General features: G+C 47.3%; 2 protein-coding genes across 2 annotated transcripts in view; one reads left to right on the plus strand and one right to left on the minus strand.

Moving 5' to 3' along the window:
- Positions 1–323: 323 nt before the first annotated feature.
- CFAP90 (cilia and flagella associated protein 90) lies at positions 324–5,927 on the plus strand. Its single transcript, XM_084883135.1, has 3 exons — positions 324–580; positions 3,757–3,873; positions 5,656–5,927. Exons 1-3 carry the CDS (start codon positions 425–427, stop codon positions 5,833–5,835), a joined length of 453 nt encoding a protein of 150 aa, XP_084739261.1. The 5' UTR covers positions 324–424; the 3' UTR covers positions 5,836–5,927.
- A 2,289-nt stretch (positions 5,928–8,216) lies between these two features.
- ADCY2 (adenylate cyclase 2) overlaps positions 8,217–18,418 on the minus strand; it is a 263,929-nt gene continuing 253,727 nt past the window's right edge. The window contains exons 23-25 of the mRNA XM_084882603.1: positions 15,501–15,615; positions 13,474–13,598; positions 8,217–9,026 (exon numbers count right to left, since the gene is read on the minus strand). Of these exons, the coding sequence (XP_084738729.1) occupies positions 8,874–9,026; positions 13,474–13,598; positions 15,501–15,615 (393 nt within the window). The 3' untranslated portion in view covers positions 8,217–8,873. The remainder of the gene's footprint in view (positions 9,027–13,473; positions 13,599–15,500; positions 15,616–18,418) is intronic.

The raw sequence follows: 18,418 nt of genomic DNA on the forward strand, positions 1-18,418 counted from the left end.
TTACCTGTGTTATACCAGGCTGTAGGCTCCGCGGGGACACGGGTTCAAGGCTGCATCTCCAAGCGCTGTCACGTAGTAGGTCATCAGCTGCCCAACGAACGGTCTCTGAGTGGACGAGCCCACCCTGCACGTGGGAACAGGCCGGCAGGTTTGCAAAGTGCTGCCGCATGAGCATCTCTCACCTAGGACCCAGACCCAGGGCTCCGCACCCGGACACACAACCCAGAACGCACCTGGGCGAAGGGGCGGGGCCGGGGGAGGAGACAGGGTCGACCCCGCCCCTCGGCCCGACCTGGCTCTGCACGGCTGCGGTTGCTAGGCGACGCCCGACGCGGTGAGGGCAGCCTGAGGCTGGGGACCTGGGCTTGGGCTCCCAGCGGCGGGGCGGAGCACGGTGACCACGGGGAAGCTGGACGCGGGCGGCATGGAGGACCACGAGGAGGAGGAGGAGGAGATCACCGCCGACTCGCTGCGGTACAGGCCCCGGCCGCTGCCCCTGTCGGCGCTGTCTTACATCAGCTACATCCCGCCGGGGCGCCGGGACCCCAAGGAGCACAGCTACTTCAGCCGCCCGAGCCAGGTGCGCTGCAGGGATGCTCCGGGGGAGAGGAGATCCTGGCGGGACCGGAGGGAACGGGGACCTGGCCGCCCTGCCGGGGTGCAGCCTGGACGGGGTGCCCCGTTTCCACCTAGGACTCCAGGGCGGGCCCGCTCAGCTCAGGGGGGCGGGGCCCCACCAGGTATGTGCTAGGTACTAGCCTGCGGATCTTCGGAGGCTGCCACCTTGCAGCCAAAGGGGGAAGAGAAGCCAAAGAAAAGGAAGCAAATCAGAACTTTCAAGGAATCAACTGTTTTCCTAAAAGTCTCCAGTGTCTTGCAGCTCAGGGCGCAGGGGCATCATTATTCAAAAGGCACATTGATTGGAGGGGACACTCAGCGACGATGAGTGGCCCCAGAGGGTGAACGGATGGCTGGGAGGAAGGAAGGCTTTTCCTCAGGGGGTATAAGGTGTTCCCACAAAATGTCCCTCCTTCTGCTCCTTCCCACCCACAATCCATGGGGCACAAAGGAACCGCCATTTGGATCAGACAGCACACACTGGAGTACCTGCCACAGGTGAAGGATAGGAGAACTCGCCTTTTTAAGAGCTTAGCCTTGCCAACAGCAGCGATAGTTTCTAGTTAGGGAATTGTTATGGGTTGCATTGTCTCCCTAAAATTCTTGTCAGAGTCCCAAACCCCAGTACCTCAGAATGTGGCCTTATCTGCAGACAGGCAATCAATCGAATCAAAGTGAGGTCATTAGGATGGGCCTCATTCAGTATGGCTTGTGTCCTTATAAAAAGGTGCCTAGCAGGAAGACGGCGTGAACAGATGGGGAGACAAGGGCCTTCTAGGAACCAAGGAGAGAGGCATGGAACAGGTTCACCCTCACAGCCTTGGAAGGAACCAAGCCTGCCAACACCGTCATCTCAGAGTTCAGGCACCAAAACTGGGACACACCATTCAGTGCAGTTTGACAGCTGGGGCACAGCAAATTCAAGTCCTGAGGCCGTTGGTGTCACATGAAGAAAGTGACAAAACAGAAACATTAACACCTAAATCACATCCTCTGGGAATTATCTGGACTGGCATTTCATCAGCTGCGGAGCTCCAGAAGCGGATTCTCTGACCTGGAGACCACTTGGGCTAAGCAGGGTGAACTGTGTCCTAGGTTTGTGGGTTACTCAGCTCCCCCTAGAGTCGTTGTAAATAATTTCATGACCCACTCAAAGCGAAGTAAAAACATGGCAGAATGAGCTCTTACGTCAATTAGCATGCAGCATGCTCGGTGATAAGTCAGTAGCATGGCCATGGTGTCCTGGGTAGAAACATTGGCTTCGTGAAGCTGTGTGCATTGCCCCAGTAACAAATTCTTTCACTTTGCTCATCTGTGAGACAAAGATCAAACGGTACCCGGTGCCTGGAATTCTTATGAGAACGAATGCAATTAATGGTATACAATGGCATATAGTCAGCCCAGTGTGCATAGAGCTATGATAGCTATTGTTTGCTTTTGTCAGTGATTATTAGAGTTCCTTTCACTGAGAGTTGGTTCTGGGGGCCAGTGTCTTATCTCCCCTGCTCATGCACTGTCTGAGATTAACACAGTGAGGCAGGTAATCTGTGCAGAGCTTGTGGCCAATATCCTCTTGGGCACAGGGAGCCCAAAGGTAAAGCTCCATCAATGCCGCACACGTATCAAAGCCACAGTAATGCCCTGGTCTTAAGACAAATTTGTCATCTCAAGCTGCCAACTACAATGCCATCAGCCCCAGGCCTGCTCCCTAGCGGGCTCTGGCTGCCTGGGTTTTCCTAGAAAATGTTATTCCAGGGGCAGCAAATCAAATTCAGTTCAATGGTGCTTGTAAATTACCTTTTCTTCTGCTCCTAAAGTGGAAAAGCTAAGTCCAAGGAGAATGGCTTTTTATGAAGGGGTTGGTTAAATTTCTCATTCTAAAAGCTACAACAGCAAAAAATCCTGATTGGTTTTAGAATATGCTTTCACTCATGCTAAGGTGAGTTGTGGATAGCTCTGTGTCGAGTGAAGCTTTGCTTAGAAAGCCCCAGTTTAGCCCTGGCCCATGTGGCTTAGTTGGTTGAGTGTCGCCCCCTGCACCAAAGTATTTGGGTTCAATTCCTGGTGAGGGCATATGCCAGGGTTGCAGGCTCAAACCCCTGTAGGGGGCATGCAGGAAGTAGTTGACAGATGTTTCTCTCTCACATCTATGTTTCTCTCTCTTTCTCTCTCTCTCTCTCATCAATAAAAACATTCAAAAAAAAAAAAAAAAGAAAAGAAAAAAAGCCCCAACTTAGCTTTGGGAGGATTAGCTGACTTTCCTTCTAGGTGTGTGGTGGGGACAGAGGCCAGGGCCTAACCATTTTTTTTTTTCCCTCCTGATGACTGCAATTTCCCTTCCCCAACGCAGCCAAGCACTTTGTAAACATCACAATGGGTGTTGACTGGCCAGAGGTGCAGAGGGTGTGTGGAGGACCTGTGCCCGTGTCCAGTACACAGGAGGTGTGCAATAAGAGCTCTCCAGCTCCCTCCCACCTCCATCCCCATGTTGAGCCTCTTCCATCCTAGGCACCAAGCACATCTGCCATGTACACTTGGCTACTCCTAGGGGCCGTGGAGGACAGGCAAGCTCCCGTTCTGTTGCTGATTTACCGGTTAAAATCTAGGCAAGTTTACCTCTGGTGTCCTGCAGACTCTTGCACCCACATGGCTTCCAAACAAAATGTGTGCTAGCAAATGAAGTCATGACTACCCCCCACATATATGTCCTTTCCCTCCCTGCTTCACCCCCCCACCTTTATATCTAGTAACATCTATTCTATTACATATTTTACTTAGTTATTTGATCCCCCCCCACACACACACACTAAAATAGCTTACTAGGGCAGGAGTTATTTCTTTCCTCAGCTCACCAAACAGTACCTGTCTCATAGTTGGTGCTTTATAAGTACTGCCTGCATGAAAGAATGAGGAATGAATAAATGAAATATAAAAAATTTTAAGCAGAGAGACAGTCACCAATTTACATGATCATGCACTTAGACTAAACCAGTGGTTGGCAAACTCATCAATCAACAGGGTGGCATGTGGCTCTCCAGCCACAGTTAGCCAACCACTGGACTAAACAGAAGAGGCCATGCCGTTTCAATGGCTCAGCCTGGGAATAAGCCCTCAGCAATTTTCTCCTTTTACTCCCAGACAGGAATCACTTCCATGTATGACTGTATTTTTAAGAGGGACCCAGGATATAATCAGAAATTGCACCGAGATGACAGAGAACATGCAAAGGGCCTGGGACTTCATGTTAACCAGGAGGTAAGACTAAGGATATTAATAGGCTCTGACAGATGGACTGCGCTTGCACAGTTGTTTATTTCTGTGTCCGGTGTGTGTCTGGCTCTCCTTTGTGCTGCTCTCCTCTAGTTTAGGAAGAGTATGCTGCTGTTATTGCTCACTCTAGTCTGTCGTGTTGCTGTGCATTAATTTTGACTGGCTGCTATTTTGTTCTACAGAATTTAACAATTTAAATGGGAGCAAAATAAGAAGTTCTTTTCAACAGATAAAGTAGGGTTTTGCTTAACCTCCGAGTCTAGGCTGTCACAGTCCTTCCAGGGACACTGGGCTTTGAGGGATGAAACCACACAGGCAAGGATGTATCTAGCTCCCAAGCTGATTACCGGGCCACTGCACGGAGCACAGTTCCTCCATTCTCTCTCCACGATTTTCAGGAAGGGAGGCTCTGCCTGCAGCCAGCTCACAGGGGGGTGACCAACAGAGGAAACAATACCCACAGAGTGAGGAGGCCGGGATCCTAGCAGTACGGGGGCGAGAAGGTGGTGTGCTCCGTAGCATGGCTGGGCCCATCTGCCCGCTGGGCTGGATCCTCTTCCTGCCCTCCCACACTGGGACATTGTGCCCACGCATTCTGACCTGAAGACAGTATGGTTATGACAAGTTGGGTCCTGGTTAATATCTTAATCTTTTATCTGATACACAGAAATCAGGACATAAAAACCTTCAGTGGGATTCTTTTCTAGATCAGTGGTTGGCAAACTGCGGCTCTCGAGCCACATGTGACTCGTGAGCCGCTCTGTTGACTAATGAGTTTGCTGACCACTGGGATAGGGGCTTAATCACAAGGAACAACAACAGCCTGTAATTATTGGAATCGAGAGTCTAGGTCAGTGGTTGGCAAACTCATTAGTCAACAGAGTGGCAAACTGCGGCTCGAGAACCACATGTGGCTCTCGAGCCGCAGTTTGCTGACCACTGTTCTAGATCATTAGACATTTGCCTGTCCCTGTTATTAAGTATGTTGTCATGTCACTTTCAATGAAACATATCATTTTATGTGACATTAAGTGATGGAGGTAGTATGAGGTATTACCGTGTAGATCACGAACGTTAACGTGTTTCCTCATGTTTTTGTTTGTTACTTCATTCCAAGTTGGTAGCGAAGTCAATGCTTCCCTCCCACGAGAACATGCCTAGTGTTTCATATATCTGCTCAGAGATTCTGAGCACCTCCCATGTACTCCTGAGCACACAGGGAGTAAGGCAGCAGTGTCTGCCTCCTAGACCTGACATTCCCACGAGGAGACAGAAAAACAAAAGCCAAACAAATAATGAACTGAATCCAGGCAGTAATAAGTGGCTGGCAGAGACACAGAGCCTTCCAAGAGGATGAGGAAAGTGCAAGTGCTATGTGGGGGCCTGGGAGGTGAGAGGGGCTGGGAGATTAGAATGAGGGGTGCTGGGAAGAGGAGGAGTCCCTAGGGGGATGTGCACCCTGGGAGATAAAAAAGTTGGGAAAAGAGAAAAAAGAAGGGCAGGCAGGAGCAGGGCAGGAAGGAGGGTGGGGAGGGAGGAAGAAAGTGAATCTGCAGTCACAGGACACCTGAGAGCTGTGAGCTGAGGGGCAGAGCCAACATAGTGAAGAGGTCCCCTAGCGCCAGTGGGGAGTAGCCTCCAGGAAGCCCAGGCGGAGATGGGATGGGGTGCAGGTGTGCAGGTGACTCAGGCAGAAGAACCAGCTTCCAGATCCCGAGGCTGAGGGAACGGGTATGCGCTGACCTGCATGTCTGATGCCCTGGACAGGAGCAGGAGAGGCCCGTCGGGGTGCTGATGTCATCTGTCTACGGGAAGCGCATCCACCAGCCAGTGGAGCCTCTGAACCTGGAGCACGGCCGCGCCAACCATTTGAAGGCCGACTTCAACAGGAAGAATGAGATCCCCAGCTTCAAGGATCCTGGCTTTGGGCACATTTCTCCAGTGTGACAGTTCTCCTGTGAAATTATTTCAGATGAAATGGTGCTGGGGACTAACCCCCTGGGAGCACCTGAATAAAATGCAAGCTTGGTTCTTACTTGATAGTGGTTGGGTTGAGCTTTGTTTGCGGTGTTTACAAGTCTTCCTGGGGGAGGCGCTAGCAGGAGCAATGCGCAGTTACTTTTCTTACTGCCTGATTCTTCCATTCTCCCTTTCTCCACAAGGAGGTATCATGAAACAGCCTTTGGCACAATTGAACTCTAGATGCCACAACACTTTCCACCCCAGAGGTCTGAGCAAACAGAATTTTGCACAGTGGAGGACAAAAGTAGGGATGGGTGGCCTCAGTGGCCGGCAATACCCAGGTCACTCCTCAGGGGAGAAGCTGTCCCAGGGAAAGACTGGACTTGAATCTTCACCAGACTTGGGTACAATCCTGCCTTCGCATCTTCTAGCTGCATGGTGTAGTTGGGGAAATGATCTCACCCTTTGAGCCCACATCAGCTCAGCATCAAAGAGGGGGCTCCTGAGCTTGAGGCGTGGGTGTAGGAGTCCAGAGCCACTGCAGTGTGGCTGGAACACAAGCACCGCGGGGGCCAGGATTGTGCTTGTGGACAGCTTTTTTTTTTTTTTTTTTTTTTTTTTTTAGAAGCAGCTACATTGGAAATGCTTGCTTTGCAGATAACTTGGAACTTTTTCAAGTATTAAGTCAGTGCTGCATTTTTAATGAATGGATCCCTTGGAGGAAATCATCCCTCATCTATCATGATTGAATTTCCCACAGCTGAGCATTCAATGGGAAGGTGATCTAATGTGTTTCATTTGTTGATTCCTCTGTTGCTGGTTTTATGATTTTGATTCTCTAAGGACACATGACACGAAGTTGCTGGTAATTTCAAGGCCGAGTGACTCCTAAATATTCCTTTATTCGTTTGAAAATGTATTTTTCCCTCACTATAGGTGCCTTTTTACTTTTTATTTTTTCCCCAACAAATAGCAATAGTTTATTTGGAATGCCCTTTGGTGCATTAAACCATATTTATAATAACATAATAGAAAATATCTAAAGCCACAGTTATGGAAATTTGTAAAATTACATTTTCTTCAGTTTTGATTACCAAGAAAGACAAGGCTTCTCTATGAAATGCCTTCATCTGAAAGTAACTGCCATAAATCAGTGGCAAGCTAAATCATTTTCAGTTAATTTAAGTCAGATTCTACTCCTCTAACTTTCTACTACTTTTAAAAAGCAGGTCTTGAATCAGACCAGGTTTCAAAGACCTCACTTTTGTTGGACATAAATGCCTGTCTCTTGGCATGTCAAGTTTTGCAACTTAAAACCGATCCATAAATGCCCATTAGTCATCTTATCAAAGAGAAACATAGATAATTACATTCCCACCCTTAGACAATGTTTTTTCAAAGCAAGGAAGTTGCTGTCTGTAGTAAAAAGGCAAACTCTGATAATGACTTTGATTGTTTTAGTCTGTTCTTTGTTAAGAAGACCTGGTGATACAACCTTGGTTAAAAGCAATTCTCCTTTGAGTTCTTTTCACCAAACTCAGCACCTGGGGGGAGCACATTTAAGAGCGTTTGGTGGACCACCAGCTGCAGGAGTCCGCTAAGGGCAGGTGACATGAAGTGCCCTGGGATGGGTGCCATGGACTCTGCGGGAGGAAGGACCCACAGGTGCAACTCCCGATCTTTGTCACAAGTGCGTCACAAGGCCAGATGGAAGTCACTGAAACCCAGGGCATTTTAATCCAGATTTTGGTTAGAGTGATGAGACATGCCTTATATACTTTTTCTTCTTTCAGTCCTTTTTTTTTGGAGAATTAGCTGTGTCAAGGCCAAGGCTGAGTTGCAATTATAGAATAAAAAAAATTCCTGATGGAGGCAGACAATTGATAAGCTGAGCTGAAGCCCCATCTCCTTTGGCGATGAGGGCCAGTCGTTAGTTTCCATGAGTCCCTGCAGGGCTGCCATGTCTGTGCAGTCAATGTCAGTTGCAAGTTACTCGTATGCATCCTGGGTCTGGTAGATGATTAAAGGTAGAGTAGACCAGAGTGAGAGGACAGAGCGGTGCTGTTGTCAGTAGAGAATCTTCTTACTACTGTATTACAATATTTTCCATGAAAATGCTCTCTAGAGAGGCCAAAATCAGAAGCAGACCCCAGGACACATGCAGCATGCTTCCTTTCTCCCCAGGGAGCTACCTAATCAATTATCTGCATTACAGACTTTGTCCTGATAGGAAGGACTCAATCCTTGGGTTCCAGAGGGCGTTTTCTGAAACAGGGAGATAAATGGAAAACAAACCTCCATTCTGGAGCAAACCAGAGAAAGAAGAAAGGAGGGTGGGGAGAGGGTGAAGAGAAGACACCATAAACCAAAGTACATAAAATTTAATGAATTAACCTTACAAAAGACAATGGCATCAAAACATCAGACACATTTGGTACAAAACTGGTCCTAGGTGGTGAGAACTAATTCTGGTGATGGATGACTACGTGCTGCTGGCACGACACAACAGAGCAAGGTGACGGAGCCAGGGATCCCCGCGGGACCCGCCGAGAGCCCCTGGCAATGAGACACATGGGTGAACACAGTCAAATTCCATATGAGGCGACAGACTCAACTCAGTCACGAATACTGTGTGTTGTAATATCAGACTAGCGGATGCGGTTGGCGAGCTACCATATTTTCCAGAAAAGAACATGCACCAGAAGATAATATACACTCCCTAGTTTTATTGCCTTAAGAATTTTTGTTTGCTTCATCTCCTTCATCCATGTTAGTTCTTTGAATGCATTTCTCTTCTCCATCACACACTCCTTTTCCTCTTCCTTCGGGAGTAAGCACAGTGCGAGTGGCAGAACCATCTTGGCACCCCAAATGGTGTGCCCCTAGGTCACAGGATCGAGTCTGCAGAGGCTCCAGAGGACAGAACAGAGCACACCATCAAACATGAGGGACAAACGCTGCAGTCAGAAAGTGCATCGTACCTTCCTAAAAACACAGTCTTCTGGCCAAAGCAAAGATGCTCTTCAGGAAATCAGGTTGTTCTGGGAAAGGAACTTTGACATTTCCGAGTTCACAAAGTACGTCTTCAGGTCCCCCTTCCCCTTCACGTTGATGATGCCTCGACAATTGCACGTGTATCCCAGGCTCTGCAGGATGACGCTCGTCTCCTCCGTGACCTACAAGCACATCAACAAGTGAAAAGGTGTTTAGCCAGGATATCAACACAACCCTTTTGAAAGGCCATTTGCCTACAAGGATAAAGAGCCGAGACATGTTTGTGTTCTTTGCTCCACTAATTCCACTCCTGAGAGATCAGTACAAGAGAGACAAATCCATGAGAAAATAAATAAGGGTGAGGCTTAATTCAATGGTGTGATAGTGAAAAACGGGAAACAGTGATCTTCAGGGTTAAGTAAACCATGACACAACCATGATCAATATCATGGATAAGGGGATGGGATAATGTCGAACCATGTCACCCTCTCAAAAATGTTAAGCCTGGTACTTGCTATAATTTCCACCAGGTGAGGATTAACTAGGCACATATAAGACACCTGAAAAAGAAAAAAAAAGCAAATCAAAACATGCTGGACTGGTGGGAATTTTGATGACGTTTTTAAGTTGTCATGAATGTCACTTCAGGAAAAAAATAAATGTTAAAAGTAGATTTTAATAAAAATGGAGGAAGACACCCTGAGAAGATGAACAGTCAACTCCTGCAAATGGCCATGAGTGTCTGGTTTAATGCACCTGAATAAAGTGGCCTGAAAATAAAGACACTAGGAATTTGCAGTGGCCTTAAAATCGGCACGACCCTGAGTCAGGTGTGGTGTTTCCTCAGTTCCCTGAGTGACATGAAATGCTAAATGGAGTGAGCCCCTCCCTTGCAGCGTGTCATGTGACCTGTCATGTTCAAGTCCTACTGGGTCAGAGGGCAGGGGCACCTGCTCAGTAGGACCCCTTCTCTCTCCCAGAGGAGATGCCCTGCCCTGCATTGAGCAGTGCACTGTCTCAGCTCAGGCCTGCCTGGGCTCCCTTGTGGGGCCCATATCTGGGGAAGGAAACCCAGTCCTCTTGCGTTTGGCTGCTTGAGTGTCCTAAGAGCCTCCTGCAAAAGACATTTTCTCAAGCAGAGAATCAGTGACATGCATAGGCTTGACCAAGAAGGAGATTTCAGCTTCTGAGGTGAGGGAAGACCCTCTGGGGTACGTGGTTCCCTAACCAGGCCCCTCACAAGGAACCTGGGCTTTGAGCAGAGAGGGAGGGAGCTGTTTGCTCAGGAAGCCCGGGTTACGCTGCTGCAGCTTTGGAACCATGTATAAAAGCAGAGGAGGAGGGGTTTCCCCCCATTTCATCAGGGGAAATGGACATGACACCTGTGCCCCCGCCACCTGGCATGTGGGTGACACATCCATGTGAAGGGTAGGCTTGTGGGCAATACAGCGATGCTATCACACCATGGTGTTCATAGCATGGGCACTGTAGAGATGATGCAGTGGTGGGACAGTGGTGGCAGCACCAAGCCTTTGGGCTTGGTGGCTGGAGAGACCTCAGGAGCAGGCACTGTCTTGGGACAGAGGCAGAAGTACATCAAAACCACAGGAAACCCAGGACAGCATCAGGCCTCCCAGAAGTAAGGCTGAAGTGTTCCCTGAAAGATCCCCAGGGCACGCTGTGGGAAGGAGCTAGCAGCACTGTTCTGTCTTCCTGCAATGAGACCCCGTGGCAGTTTCTAGCTCACGGGCCAACATGTGGGTCCTCAAGACCCCACAGAGAGCAGGAAGGAAAGGGGGAAGCAGATGCTCATGCCTAGCAGGGCCCAAGTCCTCCGGGAAGACCGGTGTAGCTTGAGGATGAAGCCAGTGGCATAGAAGAGACTTTGGATTCCGGATAAGAACCAAAGAGCAAGTACGCCGTGAAGAAACTCTGATGACAATTATGTTCTCATGCTCAGAGTTCTCAAGGGCCATTAGGCTGAGAGAATCCCATAGGCATTTGTCTTCCGACCTCCCACAGAGAACAAACCCATGATCTGGAGCCCGGGTGCTTAATTTTGGAGTTGACATATTTACTGGTGCTGGGTAGCACCACCAGCATTCTCAAGCTATCCCGTGTAGCACAAGTCACACAATTATAGGGACCCCAGGAGGAGGGAGCCATCCACCTGACTGACACCAGCTCTGATTCCTCCATGTCCTGGGAGCCTGGCTGGGTGCCAGTGGGCTCTATGCTGTTTGTGCTCCCAGTCTAGACAGCATGTGGGACTTCATGCCCTTTAATAAAAAAAACTGTTTCTGAGGCCCAAGAGAAGCATTTAATCGTCTCTGCATCAATTTTTATGTTTCCTGGCATCTCACTACATTTTTTTTTCCTTTGCACTTAAGTGGAAATAAGAGGCTACTGGAGCTAGAGCGAGCCACACCCTCAGCAGAAGGACATCTACCCAGATGGAAACGTGCCACCTGCTGGGGAAATGAACACACAAGGGCCTGCGAGGGGGGAGGGGGGGGGTCTCTCTCACTCTTCACAGCCAGAACCTGTCTTCCTCACTCCGTGGGGCTCCCAGGAGACCTACCAGGTGGTCGCTCTGCACTAAATCACATGCAGTTTTATGAGGCCCGATATCCTCTTAGAGAAACACATGGGAACAAACTCATTTAAACACTGACCTGCAGGGGATTTACAACCTCCAGGAGGGAGCAGTCTCTCCGACCAGCTTCTTTTAAATGGCTTTAGATACGTATCCCAAGTGCCTGAAGGCCACTTGGAGAGTTGTGAAGGTTATTAAATCTACCATCCACCTTCGGAAGGTTCCAGGTGGGGACATAGGTCAGCCTACAGGTGGGAGAGTGTGTCCTGGGTAGGAAATTGCCTCTTTCCTCAAAGGAGGACCCTCAGCGGTCCAGGACACTGGCATCTCCCTGGGCACTGGAAGTGGCTACTGATGAACATGCCAAAACCTTATACTCTCTGGTGCCATCTGGGAACTGTTAGATTAGACTGCCAAGGTGGCAGACCATTCCTGTCAAGTGTGAGCCACTCCTACCCACTCTCATACTAGCCCCATTTGGCCAATTTGTCTGGGAAGTCTGGATACTTCCTCTCTTCCCTCATCACTCTTCTCTCTCCTTTCTCTTTGTTGGATGTTGCTTACTTTTCGACACCTTTTGACTAAGAAGGTAGACACTTTAAAGTAATGTTTGTGCCATTTCATATAAAAATTAAAGATACACCTTAGAAAAGACCACAGCAGTAAAATTGTCTTGGGTGAATGAGGTGGAGAAGCATGGTGGGCATGTGAGTGGACAGAGGGTTAGTGACAAGCCCATTCTTAGTGATTCTGGAGGTGGTGGACTTCCACCAAGACTTATCAAGTTTCTACATCTCTATCACAACTTTAAGAAGCAAGGTTTTTTTGTGGCCAAGTTGAGGTACAAAGCTGACTAAAAACCATAAAGCCTCTCATTTGTGTCCAGTGGTTTTCACATAGATTTGCTTTCGGGCAGGGCAGCGATTTATATAGCTGAATACAACAGAGTTGGGATGAAATGTGGAACTGCTATTTGAAGGAGAGGCAAATAGAAAATTTAGCATGCGCGCACACACATTTACACACACACACACACACACACACACACACACACAAACATCCTTCTCATTTGGAGAACTTAGTCCCCTGATTATTTTAGGTCAATGATTTTTCAACCTTTTTAATCTCATGGCACACATAAACTAATTCCTAAAATTCTGTGGCAAAACAAAAAATATATTTTTTGCCAATCTGACAAAAAAAAAAATAGGTATCATTTTGATTCTTGCACACAAGATGGCTACTGTTGTGTTGGCTGTTGTCACTTTTAAATTTGAAAATCTAAGGGGAAGGAGGTCAAGCATTGCATGTTTTAAAAATTCTTGTGGCACCCTAGTGTGCCTGCCATGGCACATCAGTTGAAAATCGCTATTCTAGGTGTCTGGCCTGGTGCCTAAACAGGTGCACACACTCTCCACTGCTAGGTCTTCCCTTTCTCTCCCTTGACTGGATTCCAGAGCTTTCCAGTCATTTCTAGATCTCTAAATCCCATTCTAGTCCAATTTAGCACCACTATATCATAGCACCTGTGATTCCATCTCTCTACCCTGGAGACCTCTTTCTTCCTCCCCTCATCAGCACCCAGGGAAAGAAAGGCTGATTAGGTCTGGATTTGGTTACATACAGCCCTTCTCCCTTGCAAAACCCTTTCAGGATGCTGGTGGAGAGCAGGAAGAGGAGAAAAGGGCTCTAGTCCTGCACATCCCACTAGGGCTGTCCTACTGTGTGCTGGTTGTTGTGATCACTACGTTCACAACAGCCATGATCTTTATATCATCACAACTTTTTATTGTTGTCAACAGCGAATGCAGAAACAAATCAACATTTCCCCAATAAAAAGATTTAAGTAAGTGTCAAGCTTTTTCCAAAGATTCTCAAGGTTTTTCAAAAAAATTTGGGGGGGGGGGGTCAAGTTTGAAGTAAATTTCAAGGTTCTTTCCTTAGTTTTAACATAGTAGTATAATTATTCTTATATTATCCATAGTTCCCCAGAGGATAGATATGACCCATGATGACTGTGCAGGCTGAGCTACCTGTATTTTGTCCAGGACTCCAGTGCTGTCCATCCTACTGGCCACGTTTACGGTGTTGCCCCAGATATCATACTGTGGCTTCTGAGCTCCAATCACACCAGCTATTACAGGTCCATGGTTCATACCTGTGATGCATCAGAACTGGGTTAAGATTCATATTATCACAACTGTCTTAAACACAAAAGTCTTACAGGACCATCTTGAATCATCATTGCTAAATAAACATTACCCCACATAACTCTAAGGCTGGAGGTTGGGAGGAGGGGAGAGAGCCTGGGTGGATTATTGCTAGCAATGGGTGATCTCTACTTAACTGCAAGTGTATGCTCAATCTGTGATCCCCATTAAATGACTGATTCTGCAGCTTAACATTCAGAAAAGGGGATTATGAGTAAGCTTGGCTCTTATTTGTTTCATCACTTTTTGTGGCGGTTGGGTAATATTACCCTTCCGAATTTCTACTGTGACCTGCCACTAGATGGCACCATGCACAGAGGTAGAGCAGGGAAGCTGACCCAGGGAGAGGCTGAGGGTTTGGGCAAAGGCAGACCCAAAGTCCAAGAGAAACACTGAGCTTAGGTTTCCCTAGAAACCGAAAAGAGCTGGCATGTGGGGTGAATGATTCATTAGTGGGGTGAATGATCAATAATCAGTGTGAAGTAGGCACTCAATAAATACCTGCTGAAGGAGGTCCATTCTGTTGCTCACAGTAATTTGGAGCACATTGACTGGGTCCACTGTGCTTTGATGTAGCACAGGGGACCAGCGAGCAATTGTCCCTGTTGCCCCTCCCAGTGAAGGGCAATGTGATCTTGGTCCATAAATGTCTGACAACAGAGGGGTCATTCCGCAAGGTGACAGATTTTCTTTTAAAGGCAGGTAGTGTGAAAGTTTGAGGAGCCCCTTTTCCAAGTTGCAGAACAATAAAGCATCTCCAGGGTGCAAGGGACACCTGAAGTTTGATGTGGTCAGCAGCATGATCGGTAGCCCTTCTTCCCTCTGTATATGGCAGAGCCTGGGTAAAGTCCACTGGGCATGGAGGCGAGAAAGTATAAAGAGAAGTGTGCCCAGGTTCTGACAATTAATAGGACACACAAAATGGAGAGTCCCAGTTGCTCAAAAAATGTGAAGTATTTCTGGGTTGAAAAGAATATATGCAGAGCAGAGGAAGAAATAGCTCTAAATATCAGGATTTTTTAAATAGTTTGTGCAAGAGAAGTGAAAGGCCATTCAGATGGAATGTGCTAAAAGATCTACTCTTATGTGGACTTGCTTTCAGAAGGAATAAAATACGTTGCCAAGAAAAACATACAATGGTCAAAGAAGTTCTTACAAACCCTGGATGGCTGGAAGTAGCGGCAACCTCACAGGCTGCTGTGCTACCCTCAGGGCTGAACACACTTAAAAAAAAATAAACACTTGTAAAAGGCAAATAATCATGAGACATGCTAAAGAATCAGCTTCAAGTAAGGAAAGAACTTATTAGAATTTTTTATTTGATTTGAAAGAAAGTTGGATTTTTCTCTTAAATTTGAACATCCAACTGGAAAAGATACAGCTACTTCAGGACCCAGGACACATGTCTGGCGTTCTTGTCGGTGTGTGGCTATTTATTCAACAATTCTAAGATGCACTTAAAAAATTAAAATGAAAATTAAAAAGACGTTTTTACAACTCTGAGATCTAGAGGCATTTTCTCGCTGATGATGGGTCCTAGTTATATAGACAGAGGCCTACGAAATAATGGACCAAGAGGAGCTCATGTAATCCACCTTATGGTCCAGTTGTTAAACCTGGGTCCATCCTAAGGTGATGTTTTTTGTTATTGATGTCTAATAATTTATGCCAAAGTGCTTGAGGGGGCTCTTAGCTTCCCTGAGCCCTCCCAGCTGCAATCCAGGCCTGCTGCTCTAAAAGCACATTTGTCCCCGGTCCTATTTCAACACAGGGATTATCAACATTTCCTGGGAACTTGTCCTTACGTCATGGCTCCACCACAGCTGAAACCCAGTCCCTGCTCAACGTACCCACTCGCAGCTTGAAGTCATTGAAGGAGTGCTTGTTGATGGCTTCCAGCTTGGACACCAGCGCCAAGGCAAAGTCCACCATGGTGCCGATGTGCAGGTACTGCCTGTCGGGCTCCTGAGGGAAAGGAGACACGTGCAGGTGGGTTACTTCCCAAGCTGGGGAGTATTCCCTCCAGTCACACACCAGGGCTCCACTTAGAAAGGGACACACACAAATCACGGCCCCGCAATGCTCTGTAGACACTGATGAGAATTAAATCTCACCCCTAGGAAGCACTGTGTGCAAATTCACTTTTGGGGCCACAAGGAAACGTGAAACACTCTTAAGACACCATGGAGGGCCCACACTGTTTTAATTCTGGGGAGGGGCTGCCTTCTGGTTCTCCATTTGACCCTCACACCCACTGATCCCCCTTCTCTGCTTGGCTCTGACACGGGGATGCTGCCCTGTAGGAACTGCCACTTCTTTATCCCCTAGTTTTCTGTTGGACTGACCCAGGGAAGGGCCAGAGGGAGAACAGAGGGTGAGAAGAGGGAGGTAAAGGATTCACTCCTCCTCTTCCTAACTCCACACCTGCTACAGTTCTCCCTGAGTCTGCAAACACCACTTCCTCCTCTGTCCTTTTGGGACAATGGGTGTTACGGACTGAAATGTAACCCCCCCCCTCCTCCCACGAAACTCATGTGTTGAAACCATGAGCCTCTAGTAGCTCAGAATGTGTCGGTATTTATAGACAGGGTCTTCAGAGGTAATTATGGTCAAATTAGGTCATTAGTACGCTCACCCAGTAGGACAGGTATCCTTATAAAAAGAGAAGATTAGGACACAACCAAACACAGAGAAAAGGCCATGTGAAGGCACAGGGAGAAGACAACCATCTACAAATCAAGGAGAAACCAGTCCTGTTTCGGCTTCCGGCACTGCTGACATTCCGGAGGGATAGTTCTCTGTTCTGGGGATAGTCCTTATAGGATGTTGAGCAGCATCCCTAGCTTCCACCTTTCCTGTTGTGACAACCAAAAGGGTCTCTAGACATGGCCAAGTGTCCCCTGGCGGGCAACATTGCTCCCAGTTGAGACGACTGCACGGAATAAAGTAAATATGAGTGTTCTCGTTTAGAAAGATTTCTTCCTTTCCTTTGGCGAATTACATATATCTACAAAAAGTCAAATGAAATCCTACTGTTGCCATAAAACCACAGCTTAAAACCGAGGAAGAAAAACCAAACAATTTAAAACACTGGAGCTACAAAGCAGACTGCCAGCTAACTTTGATGGAAACGCAATCATTTCTTAAGAACAGTTTTCCATCAGGGCTTGCTAATGTTCCTTTTCTCAGGACTTAGAAGAAGACAGTTTGGAAGTTTATGCAGGCACTTGGAAAATATTTTGATCCTTAATGAAGGACAAACTGTTAAACCAACAGGCAGAACCCTGTGCGGTAAAAATCGCCACTATCCTAGCAAGGATGACCGATTTGCTTTTTTCCCAACCAAGAGCCAGCAAAACAGCCCCACTCACCAATAAATTATCTCCCGGCCTGTTTTCCTGCAGTGGGCCTTACCCTGGAGGTTTGACATGACCTACGTAGTAAATGAAGAGACTGTGCTCTGGGAGTGGGGTTTAAATCCAACGTCAATAACTCATTTGGGCTTAGTAAATCCTGGACAAAATTATGCTCAGTCTCTGGAAGAGCTCAGTTCATTTCAAGATGTCGCTATACCTGGGCCTTTGATAAAGCTTTGATGGCAGTGAGAAGCAGCCCTTCCTCCCCTGATCTAAACAATGTGTTAGCTCTCTTGGAATATTGTAATGCCTTCAAGGCACACGGTGCACACGGTGAGACAACACGTTTGCTTTTGTGGAACACATTTTGTGAGCTGTGAGTTTTGGAAGCTGCTCCAAGCAAGGACAACTGCTTAAAGTAAATTGGCATTTGTCTGACTCTGAAGATTGAGAATTGCTGACTAAGGATCACCATGTTCTGTGCCTGGGGCTCCTGGGGTGATCTGACCAGACCTCTCTGTCCTCCAAAGGACATCAACCCTCTCCCAGGTGAGCTGATGACCACTGCACAGAGATCAGCCTGCCCAATGGCTCTAAACACTGGAGATTCAGGCACCTGTCAGAGAACAGGACTCACACCTTCCCAGCGTCTGTCAAAACTCAGAGGCGCTGCATAACATTTGTGCAATGCAGTCCGTTGTTAATCCATCATGGATCCCTCTAGAATCACTCAACTTGGATTAAATCGGATTTTCACTGTTCTCCACCTGATCTCACTCTACAGAGAACATGCTTTATTAAAATACACATTAAGGATGCACTGGCAAGCATCCCCAACATTTTAAAACATTTTTCATGAGGGAGGTACTGAGCACATGGCTCACCACCGACCCATTGTCATGGTTACAAGGACCTCTGTTCGCACTTGTGACAGGGTCCAGTGGAGCTTCCAACTCTAGCCTGACTTGGCCTGGTTTTCAGTACACTAATGGTTTCTTCTATCAATTTTCAGGAGAAGCTGGAAATGATATTTTTAAATGAAATGTCCTTTTTCTAAAAAAAAAAAAAAAAAAAAAAAGAAAGAAAGAAAGAAAGAAAGAAAGAAAGAAAGAAAGAAAGAAAAAAAGGAAAAAGAAAAAAGAAGAAAAAGTCTTCAAGTCAAGGAAAACACCTGCAAGCACAAGTGTGCTATCGTTGCCTGAAGTGAAGTCTAAAGGTCATAGCAAGGGTCAAGCAGAGGCTGCAGTGTGGGGACTGGAAGAGAGTGAGATCCAGACAGTAAAACAAAGGGCAGACCAGCGGCAGAGTCCCCACTGCTTCCCACCGCTGACTTTATCACAGAACATCTACTGACCAAGTGTTCATCTGTGGAATTATGAGAGTGGGCTTAGAATGCAGGCCCATTCTCAAGT

Source organism: Pipistrellus hanaki (genome assembly GCF_964339955.1).
Source record: "Pipistrellus hanaki genome assembly, chromosome: 4".
NCBI classification, from domain to species: Eukaryota; Metazoa; Chordata; class Mammalia; order Chiroptera; family Vespertilionidae; genus Pipistrellus; species Pipistrellus hanaki.

Coding starts and splice junctions, on each gene's coding strand:
- CFAP90 (XM_084883135.1), top strand. CDS start 425: ATGGAGGACCACGAGGAGGAGGAGGAGGAGATCACCGCCGACTCGCTG. Junction 581..3,756: donor ACTTCAGCCGCCCGAGCCAG/GTGCGCTGCAGG, acceptor TTTTACTCCCAG/ACAGGAATCACTTCCATGTA. Junction 3,874..5,655: donor GACTTCATGTTAACCAGGAG/GTAAGACTAAGG, acceptor TGCCCTGGACAG/GAGCAGGAGAGGCCCGTCGG.